Source organism: Mobula birostris, chromosome 5, assembly GCF_030028105.1.
Source record: "Mobula birostris isolate sMobBir1 chromosome 5, sMobBir1.hap1, whole genome shotgun sequence".
Classification (NCBI taxonomy): Eukaryota; Metazoa; Chordata; class Chondrichthyes; order Myliobatiformes; family Myliobatidae; genus Mobula; species Mobula birostris.
In genome coordinates, this window is record NC_092374.1 from 121953891 (window position 1) to 121979388 (window position 25498).

Genomic DNA, 25498 nt, shown 5'->3' on the forward strand with positions numbered 1-25498 from the left:
GCATTTAAAGTGTTTTATCATGAAATTATCCCAACAGAGTCCATCCCGCAAGATAACATCATCATCAATACTCCATGCAAGACCCAACAGCTCGAGCACAATATTGCCTGCCATTTATCTGTTGTCAGCATAGGTTACAAACTGTAATCCTTGACTGCCTTGGAATTAGAATGTCTTTGATGTCCCCACAAGAGTTTTTGCCTGAAGGCTTTACCAATGCTCTGCAGCTCAATGTTTATTCCTCGTAATCTTCCTCTCATCTCCGGGCTACTGGTGACAGATGGTTATGTGCACACAATAGTGTTAGAGTTTGATATTTTTTTGCTCTCTATACAACAAATATCTATCAGATGTGGGCCAAGAAAGCTGACATAGCTAACTTAGGTAATGGCAACAAACAGCTTGAGTTGATGTTTTTGTCTTTTCTTCCCTTTTCCCCTGCTTGTTTCCTTTCTAAAATTCTCAAAGGTAAAGTATATTAACTTGGCTGGCTTTTACAAAAAAAGCACATAGCAAATGACAACATCTTTTGTTTCCAAATATTAATATATTCAATTTATAATACCAGTACTTCAATTAATAGATGCAGTCATGAAGTGAATAACTCGCTTGTCTGTGTTTACCCTTGATGACCTGAAGCAGTACTAAAATTTACTGTGCCCTCCTGATTTTTAAGGATGCCCTAGACATAAGCGATGCTGGTATACACGTCTCCATCTCTACTAATGTTTAAAAACATTAATTTTATTTCTGGAACTACTGCTTGCTCTATATATTGTACTGATTAAATATCCCGTTACATAATAAGAGACTTGAACTAATATGTAATCATGGATCAAGGATTTCAGGTATAGTTGCTGCATTTCCCAACAGCACCATTAAATGATAAAAAAAATTATGAAAAGAATGACTTTTAAAAATAAATGTTAAAAAAATCATGTTACAACATGATTTGTAAACTAATTCTGGGTCAATTCTTCCTTTACACTATATCACCAGAAATTTCACATTTTGTTTCTTAAGGCCCCAGAGTCAAAGATGAAAATCGCTTTAGATACCAGCTGCTGCAGATTAACTATGAAAGCTTCTGGAGTTTTAATGTACTGGAAGTCAAATCTGTGTAAAGACGATTTATTTTCCTGTTGTGTGCACTAACTGATTCACCTGTAAACAGTTGTTCAATAAAATCTGACCTACTGATCCATCCCAAGCGCCTCTTCCAAGCACCTTATAATCTCAGATGAAGTAGACTCTAATCAGGCCACATGCAGATTAACCAGGCTCAGAGGTCACTGAAACAAAATGTTCACATCCATCTCTGCAAAAATACTAGGTGCTAGACATCCCTCTGTATGTTCACCCTCACACCTCTTCGCTACTGCATTTTAATCCCAATATATTCCCCTCTAACGGCACTGAAAACTGAAGTTTATGACTGTATACTTGTAGCAATTAGCTGAGCTGCAGATTCTGTTCTGTTCAGAAGAGATTACAGAGTCCAGCTTTGTCAGTGATAATATGTCAAATGTGCCTCTGAAAAGATAGGGATGATTTACGTGTATAGATTACCCCAGATGTATATTACTCACCACCTGTGTGGCCAGACAATGTGTAAAGGTTTATACTGGGAAGCCACATTGTAATTTTCCTCTGAGTTGCAACTCAGCCTGCTGCAGAGGTTAAAGGCCATATGTTCCTTATCTTCTCCTCCGTGATAAGCACTTGTACCTTCACTTTTCTTGATGTGGTTCAGCTCCTCGAGTGACTCTGTCGGGCTTGATAGCCCTTCCCGCCTCTCAGCAGGGTGAGGTTCCAGGACAGAACTGTTTCTCATCAGTTCATCATCGTGTTTATACTTTTGCAAAGCAATCAGGCCCTCTAATCCTTTACCATTTTCAATGTCTTGAACACCAGTCATCTGAGGAGTTTGGCAAAGTTTATGTGCTGGCAGAAATCTGAAGCAAGAGATTAGATTGCGATGTAAATGTGGAATGGAGAAATCATAGAAAATATACAAACAGCAGCAACAACAGAAGTTCAATGCAATATGAAAGATCGCCTGTAGTGTATAAAAAAGTTAAAGAAAACAATTTAAACTAATATTACATGCATTTTTTCCACTTCAAAGAATTCAATCAAAAGAATGTGTTCAATGCATTATCGTTAGCATTACTTCTTGTTATTTTTCGTCACAGGTTATGATCAGCTAAGGAAAGAATCCTATATGTACAGCAATGCAAGGTCTCAGTTACATAGACTTAAATAGTGTAAATGACAGAAACAGATCATTCAATAAAACTCATCCATGCTGGTGTTTATTGGTCAATTGAGTGCCTTCTTGCTTTGCTTTCCTCAACTAAACTTATCACTGCAACACCATTTTCTCTTCTCCCTCATCTCCCAGCCTCCTCTAAAATCCCACTGTTGTAGTCATTTGATGTTGTAGTGTTCGACGAGCCTAGCAATTAGCTTACAGATGTTTCATCATCAGTCAAGGTGACATCCTCAATGCACAGCTGTTGGTGTTACTCTCCGGGAGTGCTCGTGTTGATATAGGCCCCCTGGTCACTTGCCTTGGTCCTAATTGGCTACCCCTTCAATTAACAATTGAATTCTATTGGCTTGTGTTTCTTTGGCTCTTCACCACCACCCTAAACGATTATAGTCAACACAGCTAGCTCCTTTGGGAGTCACTTCCACACTTCCACTATTCCTTTGGTAATGAAATGCCTTCCAAATCCTCTGCTAGATTTACAGAATTGTTACAGCACCAAAGGAGGCTATTTGGTCAATAAAGTCTGCACCAACTCTTTGCAGATTCAGTTCCTTTGTAAGTATAGTTCTTAACTCAGTTCTCTGCTCTTTCCCCTTAATGATGCAAATTTCTTTCTTTCAGCTTAGTTCTGACTGGTACATTGGCCTTTTCCCGTCCACCTGGTACAGAACTCCACACACTAACCACTTGTGGGAAAAAAATATTCTTCACTTTTGGTTCTTATTCTAATCAATTTCATTTTATGTCTCTTGATTCTTGGACTTCCTAACAGTGAATACATTTGCTTTTTTCACACCCTCTGAGATTTTCAATTCCTCGATCAGTTCTTTTTACATCCTCCAAGGAGAACAGCCAAATTTTATCTAAATAACAAAAACTCTCTTTCCACTTTCTCTAAAGCAGGGGTTTCCAACCTTCTTAATGCTATGGACCCCTACCATTAACCAAGGGGTCCATGGACTCCAGGTTGGGAACCTCTGCTCTAAAGCCTTTACACCTTCACTAACGTCCAGCATTCAGAACTGGACATTAAGCTCTGGGTACAGTCAAACCGATTCTCTGGGAATCTACTTCATTGAAACCTTCTGTCATTTTCAAGGCTCTTTTAGGTCACCAAGTCAGTCCATCATTCCCTGGGAATGTGTATTGTCACATTTATGGGATTATCCTTGCAAATTATCTCTGCATTCTCTCCAGTGCCTCTTATAATCATCACCATTCTGTGCCAAGTCATAAAATGTGGGCAATCCTGGTCTTTGACGTATAATATAGTAGCCAAAACTATATGCAATTTTAAAGCATTTACAAAGCTTTAAAACAAATAATAAAATTATTATTTCTCATTTTGCTTAAATATTTTCAGAGTTCATATTAAAAAAGCAAGAACTTCCCTAAGAAAAACAAAACAGTCAAACTGATAGTCTGTGCATTTATACATGATCAGCAATAAACAACCAAATAATCCATTGCCCAGTTACACCAAACAAGATTCTCCAAGTTCTGCTTTCTCAGAAGAGTGAGTAATTTTGAACTTTTATTTGTTCTGGGGGTAGCATGTTGATTTTCTTCAACACCATCAAACACTTAAGATTCCAAGTAAAGCAGCACTGTTAATAAGAACAGCTCTGTTTCAATCTTTTCATTTCAGATTCTTTGTCTACCGAGATAGAGCTCATACTCAAAATGTCCTTATCAAGATTATAGACAGGTTGTAACTGAAGAAGAAATTTTCTAGGATAATGGAGAACCGCATAAAATAACTGAATGCACTGGCATTTCTATCAAACTGAAATGTCTAGCTTTCACTCTCATGAAGAATGACTGCAATTTTATATACAAGTATTTTATTTTACATATAGAATGGGTTAATCCGGTGTTTCTGCTGACATTAAAAGGAACACACTGTCTGAGGAAATGTTTAGTTAAACTCTTTACTATATACTTACTTTTAGGATTAGTCCCAGTATTTTTATATTCTTGAAAATATACTTGTGGAAAGGTCTGCACTATGTCATAGTTACACACAGGCTCGTAAAACAAAAGCCACAGGTCTTTTCTTTAAGGGTTCATTCATAATTTTCCAGCTCTTCATCCACATGAGAATTTTACTTTTGAGTATATATGTCCTTGTAGAAAGGGGGCAGATTAGGGAATTAAAATAATGCATAATTTACACTGGGCAAAGCAGCAATTTTCTTTCCAATATATGGCATATTCATAAAACCGTAAGACACAGGAGCAGAATTTGGCCATTTGGCCCATCAAGTCTGCTCCGCCATTCAATCATGGCTGATCCTTTTTTCCCCTCTCCTCAGCCCCACTCCCCGGCCTTCTCTTTGTAACCCTTGATGACATGGCCAATCAAGATCCTATCAATCTCCGCCTTAAACACACCCAGCGACTTGGCCTCCACAGCTGTCTGTGGTAACAAATTCCACAAATTCGCCACACTCTGGCTAAAGAAATTTCTCTGCATTTCTCTTTTAAATGGATACCTCTCTATCCTGAGGCTGTACCCTTTTGTCCTAGATTACCCCATCATGGGAAACATCCTTTCCACATCTACTCTCTCTAGGTCTTTCAACATTCGAAAGGTTTCAATGAGATCTACGCTCATCCTTCTAAATTTCAGCGAGTACAGTCCCAGAGCTATCAAATGTTCCTCATATGATAACCCTTCATTCTCGGAATCATACTTGTTAACCTCCTCTGAACCCTCTCCAATGCCAGCGCATCTTTTCTTAGATAAGGAGTGAAAACTGATCATAATACTCAAGGTGAAGCCTCACCTACTCTTATATTCTAGACCTCTTGATATGAATGCATTTGCTTTCCTCACTATCAACTCGACTGCAAGTTAACCATTAGGGTGTTCTGCAAAAGGACTCCCAAGTCTCTGTGCATCTCAGATTTTTGGATTTTCTCCCCATTTAGAAAATAGTCTGCACGTTTATTTATCCTACCGAAGTGCATGACAATGCATTTTCCAACTTTGTATTTCATTTGCCACTTTCTTGCCCATTCTCCTAATCTGTCTATATCCTTCTGTAGCCTTCCTGTTTCCTCAACACTAACTGCCCTTCCACCAATCTTTCTATCATCTATTCCATCATCTAAATCATTGATATACAACATAAAAAACAGCTGTCCCAACACTGACCTCTGCGGAACACCACTAGTCACTGGCAGCCAACTAGAAAAGGATCCTTTTATTCCCATTCACTGCCTCCTACCAATCAACCAATGTTCTAACCATGCCAGTAACTTAGCTGTTATACCATGGGTTCTTAATTTGGTAAGCAGCCTCACGTGTAGCACCTTGTCAAAGGCCTTCTGAAAGTCCAAATATATAACATTCACTGCATCCCCTTTATCTATCCTACTTGCAATCTCCTCTAAGAATTCCAACAGGTTTGTCAGGCAAGTTTTCCCCTTAAGGAAACCTTTGATGACTTTGTCCTATCTTGTCTTGTGTCACCAAGTACTCCATAAACTCTTCCTTAACTATTGACTCCAACATCTTCACAACCACTGAGGTCAGGCTAACTGGTCTATAATTCGCTTTCTGCTACCTCCTTCCTTTCTTAAAGAGTAGAGTGACATCTTCAATTTTTCAGTCCTCTGGAATCATGCAGAGTCCAATGATTCTTGAAACATCATTAGTAATGTATCCACAATCTCTACCGCTACCACTTTCATAACCCTAGGGTGCAGTTCATCTAGCCTGGCTGACTTATGTACCCTTAGGTCTTTCAGCTTTTTGAGCACCTTCTCCCTTGTAATAGTAACTACACTCAGTTCTCTTCCCTCACTCCCTTCAACAACTGGAACACTTCTAGTGTCTTCCACAGTGAAGTCTGATGCAAAATACTCATTTATTTCATCTGCCATCTCCTTGTTCCCCATTATTATTGCTCCCCATTTTCTAGCCACTCCCAACCCTCTCTTTATTTTTTAACATACTTGAAAAAGCTTTTGCTATCCACCTTGATATTGTTTGCAGGCTTGCTTTCATATTTCATCTTTTTCCCTCCTAATGATTCTTTTAGTTGCTCTCTAGGTTTTCAAAAGCTTCCCAATCCTCTATCTTCCCAGCCATTTTTGCTTTATTGTATGCACTCCCTTTTGCTTTTATATTAGCTTTGACTTCTCTGGTCAGCCACTTGAGTATTTCTTTGTTTTTGGAATACATCTATCCTGCACCTTCCTCACTTTTCCCAGAAACTCAAGTCATTGCTGCTCTGCTGTCATTCCTGCCAACATCTCCTTCCAGTTTACTTTGGTCAACTCTCCTCCCATACCACTGTAATTTCCTTTACTCCTCTGAAATGCTGTTACATCAGATTTCACTTCCTCCCTATCAAAATTCAAGTTGAACTCAATCATTTTGTGATCGCTGACTTCCAAGGGTTCCTTTACCTTAAGCTCCCTAATCACCTCTGGTTCCTTTCCTCACACTCAATCCAGTTTCGCTCATCCCTCAGTAGGCTCAACAACAAACTGCTTAAAAAGCCATCTTGTAGGTATTCAATAAATTCACTCTCCTGAGATCCATCACCAACCTGCATGTTAACCAATCTACCTGCATATTAAAATTTCCCATGACTAGCATAACATTGCCCTTTTGGCATGCCTTTTCTATTTCCCATTGTAATCTGTAGTCCACATCCCAGCTACTGCTGGAGACCTGTGTATAACTGTCATCAGGGTCATCAATCATTTTTGTCACCAATGTGCTTGCAAATTTGGTTACAAAAAAGCTTTGAATTCAAAGACCATATTTAGAAGTTACCTAAATATTGTTAATGGTGAAAACACAAGGAATCTGCAGATGCTGGAAATTCAAGCAACACACATCAAAGTTGCTGGTGAATGCAGCAGGCCAGGCAGCATCTCTTTCTAGGTACAGTCGACGTTTCAGGCCGAGACCCTTTGTCAGGACTAACTGAAGAAACAGCTAGTAAGAGATATAAAAGTGGGAGGGGGGAGGGGGAGGAGGAGGAGGGGGAGATCCAAAATGATAGGAGAAAACAGGAGGCGGAGGGATGGAGCCAAGAGCTGGACAGGTGATTGGCAAAAGGGATATGAGAGGATCATGGGACAGGAAGCCCAGGGAGAAGGAAATGGGGGGGGGGGAACCAGAGGATGGGCAAGGGGTCTAGTCAGAGGGACAGAGGGAGAAAAAGGAGAGTGAGAGAAAGAATGTGTGTGTATATAAATAACAGATGGGGTACGAGGGGGAGGTGGGGCATTAGCGGAAGTTAGAGAAGTCAATGTTCATGCCATCAGGTTGGAGGCTACCCAGACGGAATATAAGGTGTTGTTCCTCCAACCTGAGTGTGGCTTCATCTTTACGGTAGAGGAGGTCGTGGATAGACATGTCAGAATGGGAATGGGATGTGGAATTAAAATGTGTGGCCACTGGGAGATCCTGCTTTCTCTGGCGGACAGAGCGTAGGTGTTCAGCAAAATGATCTCCCAGTCTGCGTCGGGTCTCGCCAATATATAGAAGGCCACATCGGGAGCACCAGACGCAGTATATCACCCCAGCCGACTCACAGGTTAAGTGTCGCCTCACCTGGAAGGACTGTCTGGGGCCCTGAATGGTGGTAAGGGAGGAAGTGTGAGGGCATGTGTAGCACTTGTTCCGCTTACAAGGATAAGTGCCAGGAGGGAGATCAGTGGGGAGGGATGGGGGGGATGAATGGACAAGGGAGTCACATAGGGAGCGATTCTTGCGGAAAGCAGAGGGGGTAGGTAAGGAAAGATGTGCTTAGTGGTGGGATCCCGTTGGAGGTGATGGAAGTTACGGAGAATAATATGTTGGACCCGGAGGCTGTTGGGGTGGTAGGTGAGGACCAGGGGAACCCTATTCCTAGTGGGGTGGCGGGAGGATGGAGTGAGAGCAGATGTACGTGAAATGGGGGAGATGTGTTTGAGAGCAGAGTTGATGGTGGAGGAAGAGAAGCCCCTTTCTTTAAAAAAGGACGACATCTCCCTCATCCTGGAATGAAAAGCCTCATCCTGAGAGCAGATGCGGTGGAGACGGAGGAATTGTGAGAAGGGGATGGCATTTTTGCAAGAGACAGGGTGAGAAGAGGAATAGTCCAGATAGCTGTGCGAGTCAGTGGGCTTATAGTAGACATCAGTGGATAAGCTGTCTCCAGAGATAGAGACAGAAAGATCTAGAAAGGGGAGGGAGGTGTCGGAAATGGACCAGGTAAACTTGAGGGCAGGGTGAAAGTTGGAGGCAAAATTAATGAAGTCAACAAGCTCAGCATGCGTGCAGGAAGCAGCGCCAATGCAGTCGTCGATGTAGCAAAGGAAAAGTGGGGGACAGATACCAGAATAGGTTTGGAACATAGATTGTTCCACAAAGCCAACAAAAAGGCAGGCATAGCTAGGACCCATACGGGTGCTCAATAGCTACACCTTTAGTTTGGAGGAAGTGGGAGGAGCCAAAGGAGAAATTATTAAGAGTAAGGACTAATTCCGCTAGACGGAGCAGAGTGGTGGTAGAGGGGAACTGATTAGGTCTGGAATCCAAAAAGAAGTGTAGAGCTTTGAGACCTTCCTGATGGGGGATGGAAGTATATAGGGACTGGACATCCCTGGTGAAAATAAAGCGGTGGGGGCCAGGGAACTTAAAATCATCGAAAAGTTTAAGAGCATGAAAAGTGTCACGAACATAGGTAGGAAGGGATTGAACAAGGGGGGATAAAAGCGTGTCGAGGTATGCAGAAACGAGTTTGGTGGGGCAGGAGCAAGCTGAGACAATAGGTCGGCCAGGACAGGCAGGTTTGTGGATCTTGGGTAGGAGGTAGAAACGGGAAGTGCGAGGTGTGGGAACTATGAGGTTGGTAGCAGTGGATGGGAGATCCCCTGAGTGGATAAAGTCGGTGATGGTGTGGGAGACAATGGCCTGGTGCTCCTTAGTGGGGTCACGCCAAAGGAGAAATTATTAAGAGTAAGGACTAATTCCGCTAGACGGAGCAGAGTGGTGGTAGAGGGGAACTGATTAGGTCTGGAATCCAAAAAGAAGCGTAGAGCTTTGAGAACTTCCTGATGGGGGATGGAAGTATATAGGGACTGGACATCCATGGTGAAAATGAAGCGGTGGGGGCCAGGGAACTTAAAATCATCGAAAAATTTGAGAGCGTGAGAAGTGTCACGAACAAAGGTAGGAAGGGATTAAACAAGGGGGGATAAAACCATGTCGAGGTATGCAGAAATGAGTTCAGTTGGGCAGGAGCAAGCTGAGACAATAGGTCTGCCAGGACAGGCAGGTTTATTGTTAATGGTAGTTATTTTCCTTATTTGATTATTTCTGTTCCTTTAGCCTCAAAAAAAATTAAGATATCCAGCTGAAGTTAAAATATCTGTGAATAAACTATGCACACAACTGACATTAATTCAGGTCCCTTTAACTTCATGTTGTTAGTAGGTGTCATTGAATCATTGGGCAGAGAAGATGTTAGCTCCCATTTGTCATGACTTGGGTCAATGCTGCAGGAAAATATTATTTTTAGAACACATAAACACTTTACAGCAGATAGCACATGCATTACTCTCATGTCATGGGTGATAACTGGAGCATCCTATAAGGTTCCCTTTCCTCCTTGTCTCAGGAGGTTGGATTTCAGAGTGAGGAAAACTCTCTTTTCTCCTTCACAAGCTAGCTTTCTCTATTGCTTAGTATTCAGACAAGACTTAAGATTGAAGTACATTTATTATCAAAGGATGTATAAATTATATAACCTTGAAATTTGCTTGCTCACGGGTAACCACAAAGAAAGAAACTCAAAATAACCCAATTCAAAGGATAAAAAAGTATAAAAATAAAAATAAAAGATCTTCACTCGTGGCACAAGAGAAAAAAAATTACAAGTCATGCAAACAATTTAAACAAACAACAGCATTCTGAACCAAAAGTGAGTCCTCAGATCTGAACCCTGGGACAGCTCAGAGTAGGCCCGAAGCCTTGCCTATTCCTTAGTGGGCACAGAACACAGCATCCGGTGCCGCCTTAATAGCCACATTGCCATGGAGATGTCCACCGTGCAGAATGAGCAAAATCAGCTCTGGTCTCAACCTGTCTGTTGTTTGGTCTATCTAGACCGGCATCTAAGTTGACCCAACAAAGACTGCCTTGCCTGTTGTATTTGGTGCACACTGATAAGCGAACCTTTGGGCTGACGTTTTGGGCCAAGACAAGTGGCATATGATCTTCATCATATGTTATAGATACAAAATTTACCACATGCAACAAAAAAAAATGCATTAGCTTATTGGCATGTTGGAATAAATATACCTCCAAAGCATTTTTAAATGTAAGCAGCCAGATCCACATGGAAATTCTCAAAATCTCAAACCTCTTGCATTCTGACCTGGATTTATTGTCGAGTTGTCACACAGATGCAGCAACACATTTTTTTTTCCCAAGAATGCATTCTGAGTGACTGATGTAATTACATTTGTGGATACCACATATTCAAAGAGATGAAGAATATGAATAATATTTTATTTATGGAAGAAAAGTACCCCTTGAATCATCCAAAATATAACCTATCAATTGTTGCACAGAACTAGAGGCCAATTCAAGTGTTCAAAATGCTGATGTTGATACAGTTCTATGTTGATTTGCCAATAAATCAAATATTTTAAGGTAGATTTTATATACCTGATAGAATGCTGGGAATGCAAGACTAAAATCTCTAAATAAGGGGTTCCCAACCTGTGGTCATCAGACCTCTCAATTAATAGCAAAGGTCCATGGCATAAGAAAGGCTGGCAACCCCTGCTCTAAAAGCATTTGGCTTCAAATTAATTCCAAATCAGTTTTACCTTTTTCAAAATAAGCTTAATGTTCAGTAGTTGGTGAATAGACTGATATTAATCAACTGAAGAAAGTTCCAGTGGATAAAATGTATTGACCCTAAGTATCATAGTCCAGGTTTTCTTTAGAATCATTTAGAAGATAGAGTAGTACAGCACAGAACTGGCCCTTCAGCACACAATGTTGTGGCAAACTAATGAAAATAGCAATCAAATGTCCAACTAAAGCAATATCCATATCCTTCTATTTCTTGCACATCCCTGAGCCTATCTATTGTACTTACCTGCACTATTACCCCAGCAGCACATTCCAGGCACCCATCACTCTCCACGTTAAAAAAAGCTTGTCCGTCGAATGTTCTTCATCCCACCCTAAATGCACACCCTCTGGTATTGAAATTTCAACCCTGGGAAAATGATACTGGCTGTCGACTCTCTCGAAATCTCTCATAACATTATCAGACCTCCCCTCAGCATCTGCCACTCCAGAGAAAACAACCCAAGTTTGTCCAGCCTCCAGTAGCATATTCCCTCTAATCCAGGCAGTAACTTGGTAAATCTCTTCTGCACCTTTCCCAAAGCCTTGACATCCTTTCTACAATGGGGCGACCAGAACTGTATGCTGTACTCCGGAAGTGGTGTAATTAAGAGTTTTAAAAAGTTTCAAGATAACTTCTTGACTCTTGAACTAAATTCCTCAACTAATAAAGGGAAGCATGTCATGTGCCTTCTTTAAAACCTATCATTCCCAAACTATATCATGTTTAAATTTAGAAAAAAATCAGAAGTGACATTTTTGATCCTTCGGTTAAATTTGAAGAGACTTGGAAACTATTTATTCAACATTTTCATATGATGTAATTTGACCTTTCTGAATCCTTCTTGTTAACTTAAAATATATGAATAGAGAAGCGGAGTTGACGACATTACTGAACTTGTTCGATTTAAGATATTGGTCCAGCCTTGTTTTGTTCCGTTCGTTTTTTTTTGAGGGGTTTAGTATTTAGTTTCTTTTTTTTGGTTTTTTTGAGGTTTTTCTTTGTATTTTTTCTTTTTATTTCTTTTTTCTCTATAATTAATTATATTAAGAGTTTGGAAGTCTATTATACCTGTATTATTTAAAATCTTTTTTGTACATGCTTATCGACAATAAGATTATTCCAATGTCTCTATCAATATTGTTATTCTGTTTATAATTTTGAAAAATTAATAAAAAGATTTTTTAAAAAAAGAAAGAAAACCTATTAACCTGTGCATGCACTTTCTGGGAGTTAAGGACTTGGACCACAAGATCCCTCTGCACATCAAAACTGTTAAAGGTCTTGCTATTAACAGTACACTGTCCCCTTCTCCTAAAGAGAACACTTCACATTTTGCTGGTTTTAACTTCATCTGCCATTTCTCCAGCCATTATCTGCAACTGATCTATATCCCACTGTATACTTTGCCAATCTTCTACACTATCAACAACACCACCAATGTTTGTATTGTCTGCAAATTTACTAACACACCTATCTTTAGTTTCAGCCAGATCATTTATTAGATATCACAAATAGCAGAGATCCCAGTACAGATCCCTTTGGAACACCACTGGTAATAGACCTCCAGTGAGAACCTACCATTAACCACTCCACTTTACCTTCTATAGGCAAGCCAATCCTGAATCAAGCAGCCAATTCACCATGGACCTCATGCATCTTAATTTTATGAATGAGCCACACAGGGGACCTTGTCAAACCCCTTACTAAAATCCATGTAGGCAACATTCATAGCTCTGTCTTCATCAATCATCTTCATGACCTCTTCCAGAAACTTAATCAAGTTAGTAAAACACATCTAGCCCCACACAAAGCCAGGTTGACTGTCCCTAATTAGACTATAGTTTTCATTGAAGCAAAGACGACTAAAGAGAAATTTGATTGAGGTGTATTAAATTCTGAGAAACTATGCAGGGTAAACAGGAAGGACCCATTTCCTTAATCAGCAAGTTAGTAACGTAGGGATAGGGGAGTGGGGAGGAATAGATTTGAATTAATTGATAGAAGAATTAGAGAGTATTGGGAGAAAAATAAATTATGGGATGCTGGAGATCAGGAAGTGACGTCCTGAAGTATTTGTGGAAAGATAAAGCTTTGGCCACTTTCAAAAGCACTTGGTTGAAGACTTGAAGGAAGCAATACCAATACCAGTATACAAGGGGTCCATGGACCCCAGGTCTCGAGCCAGTGTTTGGCTGGCACAGATAAGATGTGCCAAATGGCCTCCTCCTGTGTCTTCAATTTCTGAATCCATTCACTTTCTGTACTAGAACTTCCACTCTATTGACTAGTCTTCTGTAAACAACTACTACCATGTTCACCTACATCAGCAGTACTTAATTCTTTTCCAATTTATATTTATAAATTTTTTGTCAATGGCAAACATCTTTAAACTGTCATCTCTGTGGTTAAGCTGCAGTACTTTTATTTCTTTATAGTTATAAAGTATGCAATATAATCTTCGTGAACACTTTTGTGAAAAAAGCCATTTCTTCAAATATATTGGAGTAATCATTCAATTAATAATCATATTTATTGCAAAGATTAAAATTAAAATGAAAACACAAATTGAATTCCATATTTAAGAGCACAAGGGTTACCACAGCACCAACTTGGCAGTTGTAACAATTTGAAAGGCTACTAAGAATGCCGATGGCAAGACTTCAGTTGCTGCTTCTCCTGCCTGGGGAACAATCCTCCACGGAATGAGATCGCCTGGAACTTTGTCCCTGGAGTGCATGTTCATTTAACTAGCACTTGCCGAAGCAGAATTACCAGGGTAAGAACCAAGCTGTTGAATATTTCCAACTGACCTTGTACCTGGCCACTCTAAGTCTTTCATCCTCTCAACAACTGTCAAATCTGAGGCATCTGTTTTTTGTTGCTCTTGCCTCCAGCTGTACCCAGTCCTGCCAAATATTATTCAAAACAGAAAGCCCCTCAAAGGAGACCCATGGCTCAAGTGAAAGCTCGTGGGATCCAAAATGAAGTTGGAAATTGGATTATCAATTGGTTAGATAATAGGGCAGCTGTGACCCATAAAATCCCTGAAGGATTGGTCTTGAATATTTATTAAGAACCGCAGAAAAGCCATTGTGTAGAGAAAGGTTAAGTTTGTGGATAATGGTAAGTTATGAGTCAAAGTAATAAAGTGGTTTAAGAATAAAAAAAAATACAAGCCTTGCACAACAGGATAAAAAAGATGCAGAAAGAATAAGTCATGTTCTCAAAATCCTACATAGGTAGGATTTGTGGCAGGTATTAAGGTCCCATACACCCCCTGTAATCTTGGTGCGAGTCCAGCCTACACTCCACCACATTGCTCCAAATCCCTTTCCCAACCCAGAAGTTCTGCACCCTGTGTTGGGAACCACCGTAATATGTTACAGCCAGTTTAGAAATTATTTAACAGTTTGAAGATCATGTATAAGAAAACGAACAAAAATGGAAAGCAAAATACTGGACCATACAGTGCCTTGCAAAAGTATCCAGCTCCCAGCCCTTTGTTCACATAAATGAGTATTACAACCAGGGATTTCGATTAATTTAGTAGAGAATTTTTATTTGTGAAACATGTACTCTTTCTTTCCACCAGAGCCCAAAAAAACACAGAAAATTGTAAATCACGAAAAACTAAAAATTCAAAAACTGAATTGTCAGTAGTTCAAAAGTATTCATCCCCCTTTGCTCAGTACTCCGTTGAACCACCTCTCACAGCTATTACAGTCAGTAGACTTTTTGTATAAGTCCCTAATAGCTTTGCTGAATATGATGGAGCAAAATTTGCCTATTCCTCCTTGCAAGATTGCACAAGTTATGTCAGGTTAATTGGGAAACAGCAAGTACACACCAATTTTGAGGTCTTGCCAGAGATGTTCGATTCAGTTAAGGTCAGGACTCTGACTGGATGACCCACGGATATAAATTTTCTTCATTTGAAGCCACTCCATGGTTGCTCTGGCACTTTGCCTATTTCATGTCACATGCCGGTGATAATAAATCTGATCCTGAACTTCCTCCCCAGTTTAAGCTTTCTGGCAGAGGCTACGAGGTTTTGGTCCATGATCTCTCTGTATTTTGCAGTATTCATTGCCCCATCAATCCTGACCAGATTTCCAGTTCCTGCTGCTGAAAAGCATCCCCATAGCATGATGCTACCTCCGCCATACTTTACAGTGGGAATGGTGTTAACTTGCTGACACACAGTATTAGAGTTACGCCACGCGTACCACTTGGTGTTGAGGCCAAAAACTACTTCTTTACACCTTCTTCCACATACCTACAGTACTTCCTAAATGGCACTTTGCAAAATCTTTACGGACAAGGATATGCTTTTTTTGGCCAGAGATTCTTCCTTGCCACTCTTCCATACATACACTTTTTATGCAAGGCCATAGGGATTGTGGAGCCATGAACTTCGCCTCCAGTTGCAGCCAAACTTCTGCATCTCACTCAGAGTGACTGCTGGCATCACAGCAGCCTCTGTTACAATTAAGAGAAGATCTGCAGATGCTGGAAATCCAAGCAACACACACAAAATTCTGGAGGAACTCAGCAGGCCAGGCTGCATTAATGGAAAAGAGTACAGATGACATTTCAGGCTGAAACCCTTCATCAGGACAGGAAAAACAGCTGAGGAGTCAGAGTAAGGAAGTGGGGTGAGAGGAGGAAGAACCACAAGGTGATAGATGAAACCGGGGGAGGGGGGCAGCGGTGAAGTAAAGAGCTGAAAAATTGATTCGTGAAAAAGATACAGGGCTGGAGAAGGGAGGAAATGATAGGAGAGGACAAAAGGCCATGGAGAAAAGAAGAGGGAGGAGCACCAGAAGGAGGTGATAGGCAGGAGAGAGGGAAATGGGAAAGGGGAATGGTGAAGTGGGGTGGGGCATTACCGGAAGTTTGAGAAATCGATGTTCATGCCATCAGGTTGGAGGCTACCCAGGCGGAATAAACGGTGTTGCTCCTCCAACCTGAGTGTGGCCTCATCACGACAGTAGAGGAGGCTGTGGACTGACATGTCAGAATGGCAATGGGAAATGGAATTAAAATAGGTGGCCATTGGGAGATCCCGCTTTTTCTGGCGGACAGAGCATAGGTGCTCAGTACTCTTACAAGTGCCATTCTTCTCTGGTGTTTAGAAGGGAGGCCTGAATAGGCACAGTGGCTGTCGTTTTATATTTATTCCACTTTTTTTTACAATAGACTGCACTGAGCACCAAGGTACTGTATGTTCAGTGCCTTTGAGATGGTCCTGTACCCTTCCACAGATTTGTGCCCCTACGATCATTTTCCTGACTTGTAATGAATGCTCTCTTTGGTTCATCTTGGTTTGGTCTGTTGAATATCTACCATTCTGTTGCACCTTACAGAGAGACTGCGTATATATTCTTATGAATTCATTGAAAACAGATGTTCCTCCAGTTTTGTATATCCACAAGTTGTGCGAGTTGGTAAGGTAATATACAGAATTGCTCCTGAGGAGAGTGTATTGCCCCTGAGGATGAATACTTCTTCAGCTTCACAATTTTAATTTTTAATTTTCAGTAACTGCTGATAGGTTTTGGAATTTTTCTTTCGATTTGATATGATGCACAATGTTTTGTAGATTAACTCAAAAATTCCTACTTCAATATACAGTATTCTAAATTTAGAAAATGAGACAGTAAAATGTGAAAGTAGCTGTGGGGACTGAATACTTTTTCAAGGCATTGTACATATAACATTCAAAATATCTTACATAATTTGAGGATTAGAACAAATCCAAATCTTTGAAAGAATCACGCTTGGAATATCATAGAGGCGGAACAGTAATAAGCAGGGACAAAAAGTCTACAAATATTGGGAGAGATGAAGGGCAGATGGAACCATATTGGGGAGGGGATCCAGTGTGGTATTAAGTGAGGAAATGGTTGATGGGGTCAAAAGGAGGGGAGAAAACAAAAATGGAAGGAAAGATGGAGTATCAGTAGCAGAGAGAAAGGAACACAGGAATTATGGGTCAACCAAAATTGGACAATTCAATGACATGCAATCTGGAGATCAGGGTGACCATTATGGACTGAGCACAAGTGTACTGACAACTGGTTGTATAGTCTGTGCTTGGTCTTGCTAATGAAAGCACCAAACATATTTCTTGAGATACAGCGTGGAATAGGCAGGCCCGGCTCTTTGAACCACACTGCCCAGCAATCCCTCAATTTAACCCCAGCCTCATCATGGGACAACTTACAATGACTAATTAACCTATCAACTGGTACATCTTTGGACTGTGGGAGGAGACCGGATCACCCGGGAGAAACCCACACAGTCACGGGGAGAACGCACAAACTCCTCGCAGACAGCAGCAGGAATTGAATCTGGTTCACTGGTACTGTGAAGCCTTGTGCTAACCATTACATAACCATGCCAATAGATGTGGTAGATGAGCTTGAATTTTGCCTCACCTGCGAAGTGTTACTTAGGTCCCTGGATTGGTAGTGAGGGAAAAGGTATTGTACCTCCTTTGCCTGGCTCCTTCTGTCCATTATCCCTCACTCCTTTTCAGCCCATCTGCTATCTACTGACCTCTGTTTCTCTCCCACACCAACCTCCTTATCCCCTTTATACCGGCTATCTTCCTTCATCCCTCTTGATGAAGGGTCACAACTCAAAATGTCAGCCTCCAGCAGTGTTTTTTGTTTATCATTGGGGATATTACAAACAGAATATGAAACAGCCATTACCGCTTAAGGAACGTTTAAAGAATCGCTACTCTAAACCAAGCATATTTAGTCATACCAGGATTCCATTTAGCAAATTCAGATCACCTTATTACAGGGAGGATATAGTAAGTTTGGGGAGGGTGCAGAGGAGATTTACCAGGATGCTGTCTGGATTGGAGAGAATGTCTTAAGAGAATAGGTGATCTGGTGCTTTTTTCTTTGGAGCAAAAGAGGATGAGAGGTGACTTGATAGAGGTGAACAAAATGATAAGAGGCATCAGAATATTTCCCAGGGCAGAAATGGCTAATACAAAGAGGCATCATTTTAAGGAGAATGGAGGAAAGTAAAGGGATGGTGTCAGAGTAAGTATTTTTTTAATCCAGAGAGTGATAGGTGTGTGGAATGTGCTAACAGGGGTAGTGGTATGGGCAGTTACATGAGGGACAGTTGAGAAAGTCTTAGATAGGAATATAGATGATAGAAAAATGGAGGGCTACGTAGGAGGAAAGCGTTAAGATTGCTCTTAAGGGTAGGTTAGAAGGTCGACACATTAGGGGCCGAATGGCCTGTATGTTCCATGTAAGTGGATTTTGGTTATCTCCATTAACAAAATGATTTACCGAGTAAACAGCATTTTATTAATTTTAAAGTACTGAATAAAGCACAATTGTGTATAGGTCTTCAATGTCTTAATATTAAAAGTGGCATAAAAGTAATAAAAGTTATTTATGCGATTCTTAGGGAAGGGAACTAAACAGCAATTGAAGAACAGATGTTGAAAAAGTTATTAAATGGGATAAATATTTTGGAAGTTCAAATGAAATGTTAGTGTAAAAAAAAGAAAGATTTTCCATGTTGGGAGCACCTTTGAATTCCAGCAGCAAAGGAAGTGGTCAGCTAAGATTGTACAAGAGACAGACAGAAAAGGAAGCTCTGCTCATTGTAATCTATCTGGAGATTTTATACAGCCAAATGGCTGTTTATCTTCACTTCTTTATCAGAAGATTCAGAAGGGTAATTAATCCCTTGTGGACATTTTGAAGGACTTTATGATTGATTATTGTACTGTTATGGTCTTGCCTAATCCTATTTCTGATCCTTCTGTTCCGTAAACTGTAAATAAGTATGTTAGTTAATTAACCACAATACAAATCCACATAGTCCAATGCACAGATTACTGTATGTGGAGCAAATACTGTTGGCCCCAGATCATGCAATGGTCTCCAAGGGTAGAATATGTAAATGTACAGCTTACAGATCAAGGACACCGAAATATTCATATAATTACATCGGAAATGTGTAACTAACTTGCACAAATGAAATTGGAAGAATAGTATAGAAATTCTGACAGCATTAGATCATGGAGTATGACATAATTTGAAAATATTGTTAGTTGTCACAGAATGGGATAACAAGAACTGAAAGATGAACATATAGGTTCACATCATTCTTAATACGTTATTGACTTAAATTTTGCAAATAGAAAAGAAAGCTTTACCTTAAAAAATATGATGCTAAAGTTCAACAACTCAAAGTTCAAAGTAAATTTATTACGAAAGTACATACATATCTCCATATACAACCCTGAGATTCATTTTCTTGCAAGCATACCCAAAAAATCCATAGCATAACAACCAAAACAGAATTAATGAAAAACCACACCAACTTGGGCATTCAACCAGTGTGGAAAAGAAAATTATGGAAAAGATAAAGGATCTCTTATGACCTCAGGACATCTGAAATACCTTAGTAGGAATTTTGATGCGTGGATACTCTTGTCATTAATTATCAAAAAGTGATCACAAAGGGAAGCAGAATCCTTTGTTCTTTATCTGGGGCTATGGGGGCAATTTTGAACATACAACATTGTACACAGTTTTGGGCTTGCATTTATGTTAAGAATATAAAGGTGACGGGAAAGGTACAATGTCAAGCTCTTAGGGCGTTAACAGGTACAGTCAATTACTGTGAAAAAGCCTGGAAAAAATAACATTTTCAAAGATGTTTGAGCTCAGAAGGTGAAGGGTAAACAAATGGTATTTTCAAAAGAGCTATCAGAAGGCAGATAATGAAGGACTGCTTCTAATGGTTGTCAAGATAGAACATATTCTAAAAATAATTACATGAAGAATTAAAGGGGATGAAGTTATTTTTAATATATACAGATATTTAGAACATGGATTCTCTACAATTGTAACATTGGATTTCTTAAGAAAGAGAATTGCTCATTAACGCTGCAAACATGTTGAAGTATGAAACTAGAGTGGCAGCTCCACATGAAGCAAAAAACAATCTTTATCAACTAACATATTTCTGCGTGACTGTGTTCACACGGCAACCATTTTCAGGACTTGCTTCTTAAGTTCTCGTTTTTAGCTATTGCATTAAAAGAGCATCTCAGAAAACGTGCAAAAAAAATCCAGCAGAAGTATAACAGCTTACAGCAAATCATCATGGTAATCATTCGATTTTGTACGTTATTTGATCTGATCCTTAGAAGCAGTCAGTTGCACATCAAACTTTACAGAATATGAAAAGTATTTATAACTCAAGTCCTGTGATTACATATCAGATAATCTGCCCTTTTGTTTCTCATACTGCTGCACATTATAAGCTAGTGGAAATATTCATGAGATAAAAGTAGGCTACATTTAACTATTTTTAACACACAAAGTTTGAACTAATATTTGTCTGATAATAATACTAATTCACTGAAATCAATAGGCAACTAGATATCTTTTTGATATTTAACATCCTAAGTCATGGCTTGCTGACGTGCACCACTAAAGATGAGGAAATTGTTTATCTCGTTACAAGGTCGCTTATTGTCTGCAGCCCACTGACCTACATAGTTACAAATTGTTATAGTCATTTGAATATTTGGATGTACAGTATCTCCTTTTAAGTTAAGATGCATACTCATATGGACTCCTCAATCATTCAAGGCAGATGTTCACAATAGAGAATCTAATCTGATAGAGGCCTAAAATGATCTTCAAACAATGTGCTAAATATTTTATGACAGGGTTGCATGAAGCTAGTTTGAATGTGGGCTTTCAGAAGTCTGAATTTCCTCTCTTTTCTGCTTTGATTATTTTGTACCACATGCTTGTCCTCAAATAATAGATCATTAAATCTATTCTTTGACATCTATTAATTCTGCTACCAGGAAGACTGCAAAAATGACAGAGGCATACATTCTCCAATATTTATCTCGGGAGCTTGTTTTTTTTTTCCCTCTATGTGGCACCTGCATTCCTTAACCAATCAGTAAGTGGTTTCAAGCGTAAACTTGCTGACTTCCATAAATTGGGAAAAGATCGGGTACAGATGTTCAGCTAATCTGAACTAAATAATTTTGGATTTGTTGGCTACTTTGAAGTTTCTGGCATGTTTAATGGTCCCTGCTAAATTCTCAGGCAATGTACACTCACAACGCTGCTAAGAGATCACATAGAGCAGCATTTTATCGGAAGAAGCTCAACATCATTTGGACAATGAGGCCTGCGTGCGTGGCAGTTCATCTGATACCAGCGCAGCAGTGTGCACCATTTATATGCTTCACAGCAGATCAAATATCAATACCATGGTCTCTACCAAAGATAAAGATCTTTAAAGATTTGTCACATGTACATTGAAACATAAAGAGAAATAGGTTGTTTGCGTCAAATCAAAACAGCGAGGGTTGTGCTAGGCAACCCACAAGTGTCGCCATGCTTCTGGTGCCAAAATAGCATGCCCACAACTCACTAACCCTAACTGTGTGTCTTTGGACTGTGGGGGGAAACTGAAGCACCTTGAGGAAACTCAGCTGAAAGATGAGTGGAACACCAACATATGCAAATGTCCATCCAATTTACACACCATCACAAGCTGAAAAAATATAGTGTTGCAAACCTGTCATCCATTTATCTACATCCTGTACTACTTACCCAATACAACACTGGGAGTCCTTCATGAGAAAAACTGTAACAATCCATGAAACTGACTCACAGTCATCTTTCAACTAGAGATGGCCAGCAGCACCCACATCAAGTGAAAAAATACATGCAGGTCACAAATGGTTTAAATACAAACCACACATCAACTAAATTTGGAGGTGATTATAAACTATAGAAACGAGAGGCCTACAATAGAGTGAGATTAATTTGTAACATCGATGAAATTTAATAGCAGAAAGTATTTTGTATTCTACACTGTATTCTAACTGGTTGCATCACCACCTGGAGTGGATGGGCCACTGCGCAGGATTGGAAAGAGCTGCAGAGGGTTTGCAAACTCAGCCAGGTTCACTGCGGGCACTATCCTCCCCAGCATCGAGGACACCTTCAAAAGACGATACTTCAAAAATCCGGCATCCAACATTAAGGCTGTCCACCATCCAATACATACCCTCTTCATATTGCTACTGTAAAGAAGCCTGAAGACACACACTCAGTGTTTTAGGAACAGTCTCTTCCCCATCCACCAGCAGATTTCTGGACACACAATGAACCATCCCATGAACACTACCTCACTATTTTTTGCTCTCTTTTTGCACTACTTACAGTAGTTATTTAATTTATGGGTATGGGGTGTCCAGGAAGGCATAGCACCTCTAGTGAAGGGGCTCGTCATGTCCACTCCAGTGTAGCTCACTCGCTTTTGGTCCCCACTGGACACTCAATTCCCACCTGTGGATCCAAGTAACTGTCTGCATGCGACAGTGTTGCACCAGGTGAGAGTAGTCGGCAGCCCCACATGCCAGTGAGATAGGGACATGTCCATCCTAGCATGCAAAGTCTGCTCCGGCGGACTATGCGAATGAGTTCCACAACGAGATCCAATGCTCCGCGGAGAGCGGAGGAAATGACAAGGCACGGAAGACATTGTGGTCATCCACTGCAACCAAGAGAATACTCAGTATATGAAAGTACGTCTTGTAACATCAGTATATGAGAGTATGTCTTGTAACATCATTCAGAGGCAAAGCATTTCAGTAGGGGAGGTTATATTTAAAAAAAATTCCTGAGTAAAGTCAGTTTAAGATCAAGATAAAGCTTGATCAAGGCTGATAGGATGGAGCTGGAGATACTGGGAGTGCGTTTTTTGTGACAGGAAGCATGATTGGAGGTGTTGGAGGTGATAGCTGTGGGAATCTGTGGATTTATAACAGATGCTGGTCACTGATATATCCTCTCTGATGGAGATTAGTAAGGAAAAAGTCAAAGATTTGCCATGCAAAAGTGAAAGCAGGAAGGAAATTGACAGCAAACGTGATGGAACTTGCAGTCAGAACAAAAAGTCATCAGTATACAAGAAGAAATGGTGAGGGGTGCCTAAGAAAGAGTGAAATAAGGACAGTTCCACATATCCCATGGAGATAATGTGCCTTTGCACCTTCACCCCATAGTAACACTGTATCATTTGGCTGTATTCATGGGTATTCATGTATGGTCAAATGGCAATTAAATTTGAATTGAATTGAAGCACTATGGACCTATGTGAGTTCCAAGGGTGACACTCTTGATTTAGAGAAAATGGGTGAAGTCAAAAAAGTAGTTCTATGCGAGAATGAGTTCAGTCAAGCATAACAGGATGGTCTTGGATGGGATTGGATAGGTCTTTATTAAAGTATGAAGGAAAGGTTATTCAAATGTGTCTCTTTCTTCTGCTCCAGCTTTTCACCTCCCCGTGGGATTCCTTTTATCATTTAACATAGAACATAGAATAGTACAGCACTGTACAGGCCCTTTGGCCCACAATGTTGTGCCGACCCTCAAACCCTGCCTCCCATATAACCCCCCACCTTAAATTCCTGTCTAGTAGTCTCTTAAATTTCACTAGTGTATCTGCTTCCACCACTGACTCAGGTAGTGCATTCCACGCACCAACCACTCTCTGAGTCAAAAACCTTTCTCTAATATCCCCCTTGAACTTCCCACCCCTTACCTTAAAGCCATATCCTCTTGTATTGAGCAGTGGTGCCCTGGGGAAGAGGCACTAGTTGTCCACTCTATCTATTCCTCTTAATATCTTGTATACCTCTATCATGTCTCTTCTCATCCTCCTTCTCTCTAAAGAGTAAAGCCCTAGCTCCCTTAATCTCTGATCATAATGCATACTCTCTAAACCAGGCAGCATGCTGGTAAATCTCCTCTGTACTCTTTCCTATGCTTCCACATCCTTCCTACAGTGGGGCGACCAGAACTGGACACAGTATCCAAGTGTGGCCTAACCAGAGTTTTATAGAGCTGCATCATTACCTCGTGACACTTAAACTCTATCCCTCAACTTATGAAAGCTAACACCCCATAGGCTTTCTTAACCACCCCTATCTACCTGTGAGGCAACTTTCAGGGAGCTGTGGACACGTACCCCCAGATCCCTCTGCTCCTCCACACTACCAAGTATCCTGTCATTTACTTTGTACTCTGCCTTGGAGTTTGTACTTCCAAAGTGTACCACCTCACACTTCTCCAGGTTGAACTCCATCTGCCACTTCTCAGCCCATCTCTGCATCCTATCAATGTCTCTCTGCAATCTTCGAAAATTCTCTACACTATCCACAACACCACCAACCTTCGTGTCGTCTGCAAACTTGCCAACCCACCCTTTTACCCCCACATTGAGGTTGTTAATAAAAATCACAAAAAAATAGAGGTCCCAGAACCGATCCCTGTGGGACACCACTAGTCACAATCCTCCAATCCGAATGCGCTCCCTCCACCATGACCCTCTGCTTTCTGCAGGCAAACCAATTCTGAATCCACCTGGCCAAACTTCCCTGGATCCCATGCCTTCTGACTTTCTGAATAAGTCTACCGTGTGGAACCTTGTCAAGTGCCTTACTAAAATCCATATAGACCACATCCACTGCACTACCCTCATCTATATGCCTACTCACCTCCTCAAAGGACTCAAATTTACTTGAGGACCTCCAATGGTTGGGGTCGACCATGGATGTTGCACTCCAGCTGTCAACATGGTACTCAAGCCAGGGCAGTATGATATGGAGAGCAACCTGCTGCCCATGTGACAGTCTCCCCTTCTCCATGCAGCTGATGAACCCAAAAGAATGGCAAAGACTGGTACAGTTTGGCACCAGCGGCATCACAGGAGTTGCTGGTCATCACTGAACTCAATGTAGGACTGCCTTAGGGACTCCAGCTCTGGATTTTCCCCTCGGGGTTTACTCCCGAAGCCTTCCCCATGAGTGGGTCTAGCCACAATGCAGCAGAAGTCTGAGATCAGAGCTCTCCTCCTCCTAGATGAGTTGCCAACCTCGGCTGATGAGCCCCATCTGCCAAAGTGACTGATTTTAAGGTGCCAGTAACCCACCTTTGCCCCTTTTCCTGTCAGAAGAAACGATTCCACTGGGCTTAGTAGCTAAGCCACATATGAAGGCCAGGAGCTAGACATGGTTCTCAGAGGCTATTTGAGACATACGCCGTTGGGATCATTTAGTAGGTAGTGGGAGCTTCAATTCAATTCTAGTTTAATTCTCATTTAACCACACATGGACACAGCCAAACAATACAGTGTTTCTCTGGGGTGAAGGTGCAAAGGCACGTTACAGACAGTCACACACAAGATTATGATCATGTAATAAGAGTCCCACATCCACCTCCCCCCCCCCCCCAGCAATGCTTTGGCTTGATGCATATAA

The 25498-nt window shown here is 40.7% G+C and overlaps 1 protein-coding gene across 8 annotated transcripts in view; it reads right to left on the minus strand.

The window, feature by feature from the left end:
* gtdc1 (glycosyltransferase-like domain containing 1) overlaps nt 1-25498 on the minus strand; it is a 364282-nt gene that overhangs the window by 52346 nt on the left and 286438 nt on the right. For 7 of the 8 annotated variants that reach the window (XM_072258615.1, XM_072258619.1, XM_072258614.1 and 4 more), the window contains one exon: nt 1590-1955. The exons of the other annotated variant lie outside the window; for it this stretch is intronic. In XM_072258615.1, coding sequence (XP_072114716.1) covers nt 1590-1955 — 366 coding nt within the window. The remainder of the gene's footprint in view (nt 1-1589; nt 1956-25498) is intronic. 8 annotated transcript variants of the gene reach the window in all.